This window comes from Histoplasma capsulatum, genomic scaffold (assembly GCF_000149585.1).
Source record: "Histoplasma capsulatum NAm1 scaffold_7 genomic scaffold, whole genome shotgun sequence".
Taxonomy (NCBI): Eukaryota; Fungi; Ascomycota; class Eurotiomycetes; order Onygenales; family Ajellomycetaceae; genus Histoplasma; species Histoplasma mississippiense.
This window is the reverse complement of record NW_001813976.1, coordinates 2,229,746-2,242,143: the sequence shown is the minus strand read 5'-3', so window position 1 is coordinate 2,242,143 and position 12,398 is coordinate 2,229,746. Positions and strand designations below refer to the sequence as shown.

Genomic DNA, 12,398 nt, shown 5'->3' with positions numbered 1-12,398 from the left:
ACCACATCCCTCTAAATCCAGGCAGAAGCGCCGTTATGGCTTCTCGGAAGAGCGCCCAAATCGACCTACTACTCCGATATAACATGAGACAATGAGAACAGAAATAGGTGGAATAAAAAATGGGGGAGACAGACTAGAGAGCGGTGGTTGTTTATTATCGACTCTGGACTATGTTCATAAGGAACAGAACAGATGTGTAGCTTGTGTTTTCGCATCTAGACCCGAAACATTTCCAGAAAGGAAGAAAGGAAGATAGGGCACCCAAGCATTATGATACATGCTTAATGGTGGGTCAAATATCCCACCCCCAAGAGCCGGATAGGTCGATGATGGTCGATCTGAAGTTGATATTGGCCGAGGGCTGGAGGTAACAAGTTATAGCGATGTTTGCAGCAACGACTGATTTTCCTTCCAGGGATGTCTGCGACAGATTACGCGGTTGCTTCTGCTAAACGCGAAATGACATGCATATCGAAATTTTCTCCATCTCCACGTCCGCAAGGCAAATACTATGGGACCTCACAGTATCATCGTTCTGCTCAAATGAAACCCTCTGTTATCAACAATTGTCTCAAAATTGCGACTTGCTTGTTATCTAAGAACCGATATAGATGTGCATCTGTGATGTGGCATAGCGACCTTCATACAAGCAACATATTTAAAGGTCCAAATGCCGAAGTCAAAATTGCCGGGGTGATGGATTGGCAATTTGTTCATCCCTGTCTGCCTCTTTTTTTTTTTTACAAGCACGCACCCCAGCTCTCTTAAACTTGGATGGGGCCGCTTCCCGAATCCCTTGAAGATTTTAACCCCATGAGCCACGTGGAGCAAGTGAAGGCTATGATCGCAGTCTCTACACACACTCTATGAGGTTGCTTGCTTCGATACCAACCCTGAGATGTACGGGGCCATACAAGTCACGCAGATTACAGGCTTAACTGGATTGGTGCTTAGCGACGGGGAGCCATATGTCCAAAGTCTACTTATACTTGTGCAGGACAGTTGGGAGCAACTAGGAAAACACATTGAGCATGAACGGATGCCTTGTCCCTTACACTACTCAGAAAAAGCATGAGAAATCAATTGCATTGAGCTAGAATTACGCAACCGCAGCGTTGAGCTTACAGACCACCTTGTAGTCGATATAGAAGTGGATGAAAGGTGCAATAGGTAAGCTATTACCACTGTTTATGAAGCTATACAGTTCAAGATTCACAATGCTTGAGATCTGCTTATTGAATGTGAGCCCAGAAATGATGAAGAATGACATCAATGGCAATATAGTCCCCCACCCTCGGAGATTGATATAATATCTGTGTGTTCAGTAACATTGCAACATCTTGGCTTATCTCCTTGGTATCAACCATTCGCTATTTTTAGCTTCTTGCTTTACCAATACTGAATTCTTATTATAGACTCTAATAGACTTTAATCTCATGTCTACAGTTATGATGTGTGCCATCAAAGATGTTGTAAGACATTATTCATCAATATTGAATGAAGTCCGATATGATATAACGTGCTTTTTTAAGTCCTTCAATAGATGGAGCTGAATCTTGTGTCTATCGAGCATACACTCTGCAGAACAAAGTGTACCAGTTGATGTCAATTCCAATGTTTTTCACCCAAACTTCAGCTAAAATTGAATTCTTCGAGGAAGATGATTAAAGAACTGGTGCAAAAAAAAATCCACATAACACAGTCATAACTATAAATAGATGTTAACAACATGGAAGAACTCATGGTTGAGAATTTGAAGAAGGTCAAGAAACACCTGACCAATCAGATTTGATGTCAATAGTTAAGTTTTAAATTAGAATTTACTGGTCTCGGATTTAAGATTACAGACGACAAAGAATCTGTTCCGATGTAAAGACTGGGTTTGCACTGAGTTCAATCCACCGAGTTGAAAGTTAAAATTGCCTTTCTCCCAGATGAACGTTAAATATTTCAAAGGCAATTGTAACACGAGGTAAATGTGGGGATAGTACACTTGCGGGCTGTCACAACGCCCTTAACTGCGGGAGGGGGGATCCCCTGATTCAATCGAGGTAGGGGGAAGAAACATGGGGATTTAAGCAAATAATAAGGCCATTTGGAAATGAGCCCAAAAAAAAAAATTAAAAAATTAAAATTAAAAAAATTAAATTAAATTAAACGAAAGGTAATCAAAACCTGGGGTAGACAAGGTGGGCCTTTTTTGTATGCTTTTCTATATGCCCTCAGCCCCCCTACCGGGTTTGACATAAAGAGTGCAAGCGTTTTTAACTGGGGATAACCGACGAGGGTCATGGGGCCGGTATGGCAGATACATAAATATCCCCCGGAAACATCATAAATGTGAAAAACCGTTTGACGTTTGGGGGGGGGAAATTGGGAAATTTGATTTTGAAACCCCTATGGGGAAAACCCAAAATAATAGTTTTTCGAATAATGCTTCCTAAATTATACAAGAGTTAGAATAAAATAATGAATTTTGGAAAAAAAAAAAAAAAAAAAAAAAAAAAAAAAAAAAATTAAATTAAATTAGAATAATAATAACTCAAACTGAATCCTTCTTCGCCGTTGAAAAAAAAAAAAAAGAGTAAAATAGAAAGCAGAACGAGACACTGACAAGAAAATTAGGAGAACAAAATAAAATCATTGATATCTGCGCTGAGCATGGGGGCGGAGATGAAGGAAAAGCAAAGAAGAGTAGAGCAACCACTACCAAAAAAAGATACAAAAATCATAAGGAGAGAAATATATCCACCACCCCTCCCTACTCATAAATGGAAAATGCCCGAAACCCAGAATCCGATAGCAACGCCATTTCGCAGACTTAAACAAGTTCCGACGTATTAAGAGAGAGAAACAAAGGGGGTTGGAAAAAAGAAGACAAGGAAAATTGAAAGAACCAGAAAACTGACGAAAAATATCAAACCAAAACCGATCCAACACCCCTTTTCGCCGTACCCTATGATGTTATGTTCTAAATTGCTATGCAGTTCTGCTAGAAGGTCCAATTCGCTTCAAGGGGCTTCAAGGGCTGAATTTGAAAGAACCCCATCGATCATTGCACCATTATGATCGAGGCTAAATGATACGGAAACGGAGAGAATAAATTATGAATCCAGAATGAAACGAAAGATAGAGAAAAAGGAGAGGCAAGTCGAAGGCCCGAACAGAAGGCATTCTAGTATACCATACATAGCAGCTCCGCTTCCAGAATGAATTTGCCCTCTTTGTATTTCTCGGTGGTCTCGTATGCCTTATCGTACTTCCACCCGACGATCTCTTTGCACTGCCGGCACATAATGTCTCGAACAACATGGCGGCCGGTTGTCATGCTCCGCTCCACAGCCTCGGCTTGGGTTATGTTGACTACGTTATTGAAGAGGTAGGCTTTGCCATGTTGGCCACGAAAATTCTATTATGCGGAAGAAGAGAGAATGTCAGAGGTAAGGTTAATTTCTCTTTAAGTGAGGACGAGATAGCAGTGAGTATATGGATGGGGGGGGGCGGTGGCTAGGTAAGTTGATAAAAGTGTGAAAAACAGGGGCCAGCTTACTCGACTTATGATATCGTGGTAATCAGCCAAGTGGGTTTTGCAGGTTTTGCATCCAAAGATCTTATTGGAAGTGAGGTAGATGTTGTATGAGAGACCCATTGCGAAGGGCTGTCACCACTGTTCGCCTAACGGAAACCAGTGATATGCTCCAAGTCAATTGTCACGGGGTATAATAAAGGAATATTCTTCTCTCGATGGTGATTCCGATTCTCAAGGCGGGGTTCAGTGAGGAGGATGTAGGTTTGACATCAACTGGAAGCAACAAACTGCAGTTAGGAGAAGCAGCTATTTCTCGTTAAAGGTAAGTAAAAATGTGTAAAGATATAAAAATGTTTTTCAAATGAAAAGCGAAGAGGCCCAGCTCTTTGAGGGGTGAGGTCGTTTGTATAGTGAGAAGATGATTTAGAACGAGGAGAGTTTTGGAAATTAAATGACCTCGTCACGTCACACAATGGTCTCCTCTCTCTGTTTATTTATTTATTTATTTTTTTTTTTTTTTCCTGGCTCTAGCTGCCGTTCCCTGCGGATTCTCCTCTCAGAGAGAACGGGTCCCCGCTACTATTCCTTAGTATCAAGGTGAAAGCTGTCAAGGAAGTTGCAAGTTTTTGTGTTCACAGACCACCCGAAGACGCTATTTCACTCTCCGGCAAGGCGCAGCGATGACCTCTTATGGCTCGAGTTAGAACGACTTGTGTTGTCGGTAGTTCCGAGGGAGGTATACTGGGGCATGAACTTGCCCAATCGAAGGGCAAAAGCAGGGCCGAAGACTTGAGGGGGACAGGTCGATCCAGAGGATGGATGGATAGATAGATAGACGCTACAGGCAACTTCCCTTCGATGGATTTCCGGGTTGTCAAACGAGACCAGCAGATGAAGAAAAACAGTGTGGGTGTTGGGAAAGAAGGGTGTGGAGAAGAGAGAGGATAAGGAGGAGGGCTAGGCAATGGCGATAAGCCCACGAGAGATGGGGGCGTGAGCGTATTTAGATGAACTAACTATAACCAGTCCGTGATCGATGAGCAAGTCACTGGATCATCCCAGGACAAGGTTGGAACATGTAGTTCGGGGAGGAATGTTATTCCGAGTTCGTGAGGATAAATTCAAGGACTAACGTGGGACATATGGGGACAGCTTTGATGTCTCCCGAGCATCCGTAGGTCGCTCTTGTGAAATGATTGCCTGCTCGCTACAATGACATCATCGGGATGAATTAGTTTTCAACGATTTGGCTAGTAACTAGTTAATACTGCCGTATCTTGATACCCATTCAGTTTTTCCAGGATTTTTCTGGTGGGAACCTAATTAAGATCAGACCCTATGGGAGGTTCATAATGTTTTGAAATGATGTTTGATATATTAATTATATTAATTTCAGGCACCTTATCTAAATATGTAGACATCGTGGCACATGTCGCTTCATCAGAGAACCAATGAACAAAAATTAAGTAACTATTAAAATCGCCGTAAATAAAGTAAATAGATGAGGTGGGTGGAGAGCCAATTCTGGTATGATGATGCCTGACGCTACTGCATTCTTTGCTGATGATGGATTGAACTTATTGACGAGCAAAACCAAGCAATATAGCCTCAGGAACCCATCACCTCCAACCCCTTCACGAACCCCCTCCCTACACAAATATTGTCCGTGATGCAAAATTCCTCAGCGTTGATTAAGTCTGTCGCAATTAGCCTCCCAGAAGTTCCTGCAATCCGTGTGTCCCCAAAGCTCAATCCACCATTCTCCGAAATTGTCGTGAACGATCCCATCAACTTTAGGAATCCTCTCATCCCGCTTCAACCCACATAGTCCACAAGCATGTGACGCCTTGAAAGCTCCGTCCTCTTCAACCGTCCCCGTCTTCACTTGCACGTTTTTAGGCAGAACGGGTACTGCGCGTCCACCAGCGGACAAAAGGAAAGAATTCAGATAACTGCTTCGCTTCTGCCACGCTTCAAGGACCTCGACGGCTTCTTTCTCTTCCTTCACATTTTCGCTTTTATTTACGCTGTTGAGTTTCATTCCACCGGCTTTTCCAGAGTTTGCGGGGCCGATTTTCATGCTTTGACTTAACACGGTGTCTCGTTTCCAACGAAGTGTACGTCCGGCTAGAATACGTGCCATGACCTTCAAATCGTTTTCAAGGGATGAAACTAGCTTCGGATCTTTCGGCCCTACTTGCTTGCACTTGACCGATTCCTGATAATATTGTTCTAGAAGGGGCGGGAATAGAGGCAGAAGGATTGATGGAGGGGGAATATTCATAGGGCGATGTTGGAAAGTATTAGATTTTGTGGACACCATGGGGGTTGTCGGGGGTTGCATAAATACTGGCTGGTTTACTTCTGCTGTTGTTGTTTCGAGCAGGGCAACGTCCGGTCTGGATGGTTCCAGAAATATTGCCGGAGTTGTATTGGCAGTCCAGGTAGCATCTGCGAAATCCCCCCAGTCATCATCGTCCGATTGTTCAGACTTTGACGGAACGATGTTACTGCCACTGCTTTCTTCGAACTTTGTCCATGCGTTGTCCCAAAGAGAAACATCAGCCGCCGCTACCTCGATTGCTCCTTTATCATCCGTTTCAACATTGGGGGGGAGTAAATCCAGCAACGACTGTTGGTGAAATTTTGCAGTTGTGCTTTCTGTCGCGCTAGATGCCATATTAAGAGCAGTATCGTTTCTAGTATCCCAGGATAGTAAATTATCAGCATTACCACTGTTACTGTCCACCTCAGGAGGATTTGCTGTTTCAAACTCTCCCCATTCATCAGTTTCATCGTCGTTTTTTATATCTTCCGTGGATGCATCAAACAATACATCCGTGCCGCTTTCCACCCGCCACAGGTTTTTGCTTGAAGTAGACACTACCTGGGCTGGCTTTAAATCTGGCGTAGGCATGCGGGCACAGAAACCTTGTTCACTATTGCTTTTGTTTGCGGCGCGGGCATCTCGTGAGGTAGATAAGAATGAGCCCCAGGCCCCGCACCCCGTGTTGTTGTTGTCCGGGTCAAAAAATCGCGAGGCTCGATCATTCTCATGAGGCGATTTCTGGGATGACTGGTCCCATTGACCGGTAGCGTTCCGCTCACCGAAAGCAGCTAGAAGATCGGCAGACATGGCAGTGATATATAAATTAGTCAAAGAAGATATCAAGCTCGACTTGTCTGCGATCCCGGGGTAGTGAAGAGCTCGAAGCCAGCATCCGTCATCACGATGGTAACCAGTAGTACCCTTAAATTAACGCTACACCGATGGTCTGCTGAATAGATTCACTCATCGCTTCACTCGAAAGTCCTGGCTCCGTGCAAGATTTTCAGAACAAAGCCTCCTCAAGAAAATGAGGACTGTCGAAAGGGAAACGCAAAACATGCCAAGAGCCGGTGTTTACTAACCTGTACTAGGAAACGATCATTTTGCAACTCCACCAGATGGGATCAGGAAATCCCCAAGTGCGCGACACTTCACAATACAATTTTGTATGCACGGTCCATCGGTTGAACCATGATCAACTAATTAAACAGGGGATTTCTGGGTGAGATAAGCGATGTGACGTAATTTGACTGCAAGCTAGGAACTTGTCACCACTCATCCTGTGAACCACAAGCATAGGAGGAAGCAGAAAGGCTAGTCCGACGATGCCATGAAAACTGTGGAGGAAGCTCGGTATGACCTATCCTTTTCATTTATTCATTCCTCCTACTAATAGGTTACGAAGGAAACGTTGGCATTCGCTTTTCAACGGCAAAACCTCGTTAGCCGAGCTCAAGCACGCGTTGAGAGACAAACATGGTGGGGGGCCATGCGAAGATGGTTTGAGATCGGTGTGCTGGAAGGTCAGCTTCAGCCTGCATGAAACCGCATTTTCTTTGGCTGTTTAGTGCTCAACAAATTACCAGGCGTTTCTTCTTCATCAAAACCTCGATACCGCTTCTTGGCCTGTCCAGATACTTGACTCGAGAGCTGCGTACCAGTCACTACGGGAATACTTCCTGAAGTATATACAGCATCCAGATGACCTGCCGTCTACAGCAGACCCGTTAGCCGAGGATGATGAGGTGCGCTTGCACCCCTTTGCGACCTTAGAAGACTTGGTGACCTGTCGCCCTGTACCTAACATATTTTTCCCATAGTCTCCTTGGCAAACCCTACGACGAGATGAAGCTATAAGGGCAGAAATATACCAGGATGTGGAAAGATGCATGCAGGAAAACTATTTCTTTCGGGAGCCCACGACAAAGGCACGGATGCTAGATATACTGTTCATATACACAAAATTGAATGCCGACCTTGGCTACCGACAGGGCATGCATGAGTTACTAGCACCTGTTTTGTGGATTGTAGAACACGATGCAATTGATAAAAAGTCCATAGATGTTTCAGCCTCTCATAATAGAACGGACGATTTGATGCTGCAGGTCCTCGATATGGAGTACACAGAACATGATGCCTTCACGATCTTCTGTGCTATCATGCAGACTGGAAAGCTATTTTATGAGCAAGAGGCCAAAAAGGTACCTGGGCTCCAATCAGATATTTCGCCCATCGTTGCTCGGAGCCAGCACATCCATCAAGTGGTGCTCAGGGCTGTTGACCCGGAATTGGCAGATCATCTACAAGTTACAGAGATACTTCCACAGATATTCTTAACGTGAGTATCAGTTAACTTGAAAGCGCTTCGTTATTGCTGATATTTTATAGCCGCTGGATACGTCTTCTGTTTGGCCGAGAATTTTCATTCCAAGAAGTGCTCAGCATATGGGATCTACTATTTGCCGAAAAAATGAGACTCGAACTAATTGATGCTATTTGCGTTGCGATGCTTCTCAGGATCAGGTGGCAACGTAAGCATGCGCATGTCAAACCTTACATTGATACTTATGGCTGATAGAACCGTTAGTGCTCGATGCGGATTACTCTTCTGCTCTAGGACTGTTACTGCGATATCCTGCGCCGACTCCCTGCAAGCCAGTAACCTTCGTAGAAGACGGTCTCTTCCTCGAAAAAAACACAAATTGCGAAGGCGCATCACTACTTATACAGAAGTATTCAGGAAAGACACCTGATCCAAACAAGCAGTACATTCCACCGACTCAGATTGCAGTCGCACGATTTCCGCCTCGCAGAAGGAAGAAACTTACAAGCCGAGAACCCAGCAGTGCGCCAAGCGAAGTTCCGTCCCCGAGCGTTTCTCCCGCAAGAAACCACCAACGACGGCTGGATTCTTTGTTCCAGGACGTGTCGGAAGGGCTACAACGCCGTACAGAGGGATGGGGCGTAACCAAAGCCGTTCGTGGCGCAATGGTTGAAGCTAGACGCAATATCCAAAACATGCACTCCAGTGCAAGTACTCCCGCACCCCGGCGCATCGAAAGCCCGCCTCACGACTCGCCCAGCCCGCCACATATCAGCCTTGCTACAATACGTAGGCTAAATTCTAGAATTTCCGCTCTTGAGAGCCGGAGCCAGACTTTGGCTAGAATGTTAGGGGAAGCCATTAACGAGTTGCATACTAAGCAAGTGCATCCAAACAATTCCGGCATTGAGGCCATCGATCTTGCTCTGGCAAAACTGCAATTTGTGCAAGTGTACCTAGAAGACCCCACTATCCCAATTCCCGACGAAGAAAAATTAGCCACACAGGCTCCAGCCAGAGCACGTTCAAGTGAACCTGTGCCCAGCGTCATTGCGGGCAAAGAAAATAACACCCCCGGCGGCCAGCCGAGGGGAAATAATAACTCAGCATTCCTTGAGCTGCCTAAAAACGGAGACTCAGAGGCCTCAGACATCATCAAACCGGTCCCATTGCGACCAGCAGCAGCGCCGGCAACGCGCGCACCCATAGCAGAGTCACCATTTTCGTGGATGTTGGGTGATAACAAGGAGCGTTCGGGGTTTGTGACATCCGTGGCAGTCCCCCCAGAACAGAGTCGTAGCACAGGCACGCTTTTTGGGGACAACCGGGCTGATGAGAGGAGGAAACCGGCCGGAGATGAAGAGGATGGCGTTGTCCTAGATAGCTTGCGTGGAGTAGCCAAAGAGTTATAACAGATTTTTTCTTTTCTTTTCCCAGACGTATAGCTTTGGGGATATGCGGTATGAGCTCCTTCAATCAGGGATTCTATTCCGCAATTCGAAATTCACGTCTAGTCCACTCGCCCCCGTTGTTTCAGCAAGTCATATAGATAATAAATGCCTTTTCAACAGGCATACAGAGGTTGACCAAAGATGATTCCCCTGCATGACTTTTTTATTAAATCGCCAACTATCTTTAGCACCTTTTCATGTTTCCTTACCGGTTACCCATTTATTGTTCGTATGACGGATACAATGTTGTTGTGCTTTCCTTTCCGCATCTGGTAGCTACATTGTCTAGTTATTCAGTTCAATGAGTGAACCGACTGATCCTCGTCACAGATCAATCAATGAAACCACCCATCCATTTACACGTAAATTTGACAATACTACGCATGTCAAAAGAGGACGCCTTTTGAGAAAGGAAGAAAGAAAGAAAATCAGGTGCATGCATCACGGTCAGAAAGCACCACCAGGCTGATCACCCTGATAGTGAAGACATCTTCATCCGTGGCTGATGGTGTCAAGTGCACATCAATAGCGGTGGCTCCGCAACGATCGGAGAGTTTCAGATTCTGTGTTGGAATCAGGGTTGTGTGACGATCAGAGCATGCATGACAATCGATCGTATCTTCCTCCAACCGACTCAGCCACGTGGGGTTCAGCACCGCCCACTAACTACCTCGTTTGGTGGCTGAACGAACCTCCGCGGCTTGCCCCACGGTCTGCGGTATCAACTCCCAATTTCTTCTTTCTTGGTCGACATCCAAGCAACTTGAAAAGACGCCGCCATTTGACACTCGAGAGGACGGCCGTTTTTCTTTTCCCTTTATTCATTTCATTTCTTTTCATTTCTATAGTTGGCTATCCACGTAGCTCAGCTTCATTCCTCCCGTACTTCCTTGATGAGCATTTAAACTACCTATCAATCAACCCATCAAATCCATGGTTGCCGTGGAAATTTAACCCCTCTACCTCCGCCGCCTACCAAAACAGCAATCAAAGTAGGGGAAGATCAAAGTGGAATCGCTCTTTTGGCTTCCCGCCGTTTGTCGGCCCTTTGTATCCCTCCGTACCTGGTAAACAGTGCGGAATCCCGTCCTTTGATCCTTATACCACCCGCGACTGAGCAAACCCTCTTGCACGATTTCCCTCACCCTAAACACAGGGCGTGTGAAGAACCGAAGCGCATGTCGTCTGGACACATCTGATCGTCAGTGCGGGCCGCCCAGACCCACGACGCCCAGCATTGAATGTTATTAACAACATCTGGAAGGCGTCCGTCGGTAGCTCATTAATCGGACATCATGAGGCCATCGAGGCGGCATACAACTGAGGATGATGGTTAGTGCAAGTTTGTTCTGTTGTTGATCCGTTTGTTCCTGTTTGGTGGATGAGACTTGCAATGCGGGGAGGATTGGATTGAATAAACCCCTCCACCCAGGAAGAATGGTCGAAGAGGAAACCCGCATATGCCGCTACCGCTGTGGGGTGTAGTAGCGAGCTTTAGGCGGGGCTAAGGCTATTTTACGGTGGATGGGCAGCGGAAGCAAATCTTTAGTCACGACTTGCTACCGAACCCGTGGGCATGCCCCGTTCAATGTTGGGATGACGCTCTGGGGAGAAGGACCAAATAAGCATTCCAGGGACCGCCGATTGAATGACCTTCTCTAATCAACAGGGAACTCTTTGTCAATCATGTGGAATTAACAAATCCCGGACATTTGGCTGACATTTGGCTGACTACTTTTGAGACAGGCGAGCTCAGTTCTCTCATGTCGCCTCCGGGACGACAAATCCCTTCACCCTCACTACTGCCACAAGGGCCTACAAATCATTCGACAGAAAATCTTTCCGTGCGAACCGCAAATGATACTGACTATTCACAAAAGAGACAGTCATTCGATGCTAGTTCCTTGGAATTTGACTACGTGTCGAGGTCCGCATTTTTCTCTACATTTCTCCTTTCTCTTGTCACCCACTAGAAGAATGTCCTCACAAACTTATGCCGTTTGATAGATCCACTTTACTCGAACATGAGCACGGGCTCGGTCCATCGGGTTTACAACGTATCCGGCAAGCTCCAACTCTCCCAAAAATATCAAATTCTGCCTTCATCTCCCCAATCGCACCTCAAAGTGCGGCCTCGTCGCGGCCACCATCGATACATTTCTCAACCGATCGATCCCCTCTCGGCCTCGAGGATCTGCATCGCTTTCCTTCGGAATCCCTCCATTCGTTTTCGTTCGCCCAGCAATCCGAAGACTTTCTACACAATAGACAAAACGTGTTGAAACGATCCATTGACTTCATGAAAGATCGGTTTGGCTTTGCAGCGAGCAATGTCCATCTTGCTAACGCACAGGCTCGGCTAAGTGGAGACGCGGACAGGACCCTCAAAACAAGCTGCGCACTTTTGAAGCCATGTTTTCAGTGCTCTCAATTTGACGGGCGATGCCCATGATGACCCAGATCTCTTCCCAGTTCACCTGGGAATTAGGTACTGATGAGGGACTCTCGCACACGATTGTACTGAGTCGGCAGATACGTGAACCAAATCAAGCAAACCCTTGTTGACCAGGTATCAATGATATAGCAGAAATTCCTGGAGGTCAGCACTAATACGCCATAGAGGCCGTTTCTGAATCATGAACCTCAACTTAAGGTCTCCATATCTTGTTCAAAAGAATGAATGGGCCGAACCTTCTTGACTTCAGAACTAACTCTCTGATAACCAAACACGATACCGCCCTATAAGTCGTTATGACTCCCCTAGAA

The 12,398-nt window shown here is 45.7% G+C and overlaps 4 protein-coding genes across 4 annotated transcripts; 2 read left to right on the top strand and 2 right to left on the bottom strand.

The window, feature by feature from the left end:
• Positions 1-284: 284 nt before the first annotated feature.
• HCAG_06294 (predicted protein) lies at positions 285-1,792 on the top strand (the record flags this gene model as incomplete). Its single annotated transcript, XM_001538639.1, has 5 exons — positions 285-367; positions 612-693; positions 1,149-1,170; positions 1,426-1,472; positions 1,760-1,792. The coding sequence occupies 5 exons, from the start codon at positions 285-287 to the stop codon at positions 1,790-1,792; spliced, it is 267 nt and encodes an 88-aa protein (XP_001538689.1).
• A 1,383-nt stretch (positions 1,793-3,175) lies between these two features.
• Positions 3,176-3,649, bottom strand: HCAG_06293 (conserved hypothetical protein; the record flags this gene model as incomplete). The annotated part of the gene is made up of 2 exons (XM_001538638.1): positions 3,176-3,409; positions 3,551-3,649. 2 exons carry the CDS (start codon positions 3,647-3,649, stop codon positions 3,176-3,178), a joined length of 333 nt encoding a protein of 110 aa, XP_001538688.1.
• A 1,561-nt stretch (positions 3,650-5,210) lies between these two features.
• On the bottom strand, positions 5,211-6,665 carry HCAG_06292 (predicted protein; the record flags this gene model as incomplete). The annotated part of the gene is made up of 1 exon (XM_001538637.1): positions 5,211-6,665. The coding sequence occupies one exon, from the start codon at positions 6,663-6,665 to the stop codon at positions 5,211-5,213; it is 1,455 nt and encodes a 484-aa protein (XP_001538687.1).
• Positions 6,666-7,188: 523 nt separating this feature from the next.
• On the top strand, positions 7,189-9,593 carry HCAG_06291 (predicted protein; the record flags this gene model as incomplete). Its single annotated transcript, XM_001538636.1, has 6 exons — positions 7,189-7,211; positions 7,264-7,381; positions 7,445-7,603; positions 7,679-8,196; positions 8,247-8,389; positions 8,446-9,593. The coding sequence occupies 6 exons, from the start codon at positions 7,189-7,191 to the stop codon at positions 9,591-9,593; spliced, it is 2,109 nt and encodes a 702-aa protein (XP_001538686.1).
• Positions 9,594-12,398: the final 2,805 nt, after the last annotated feature.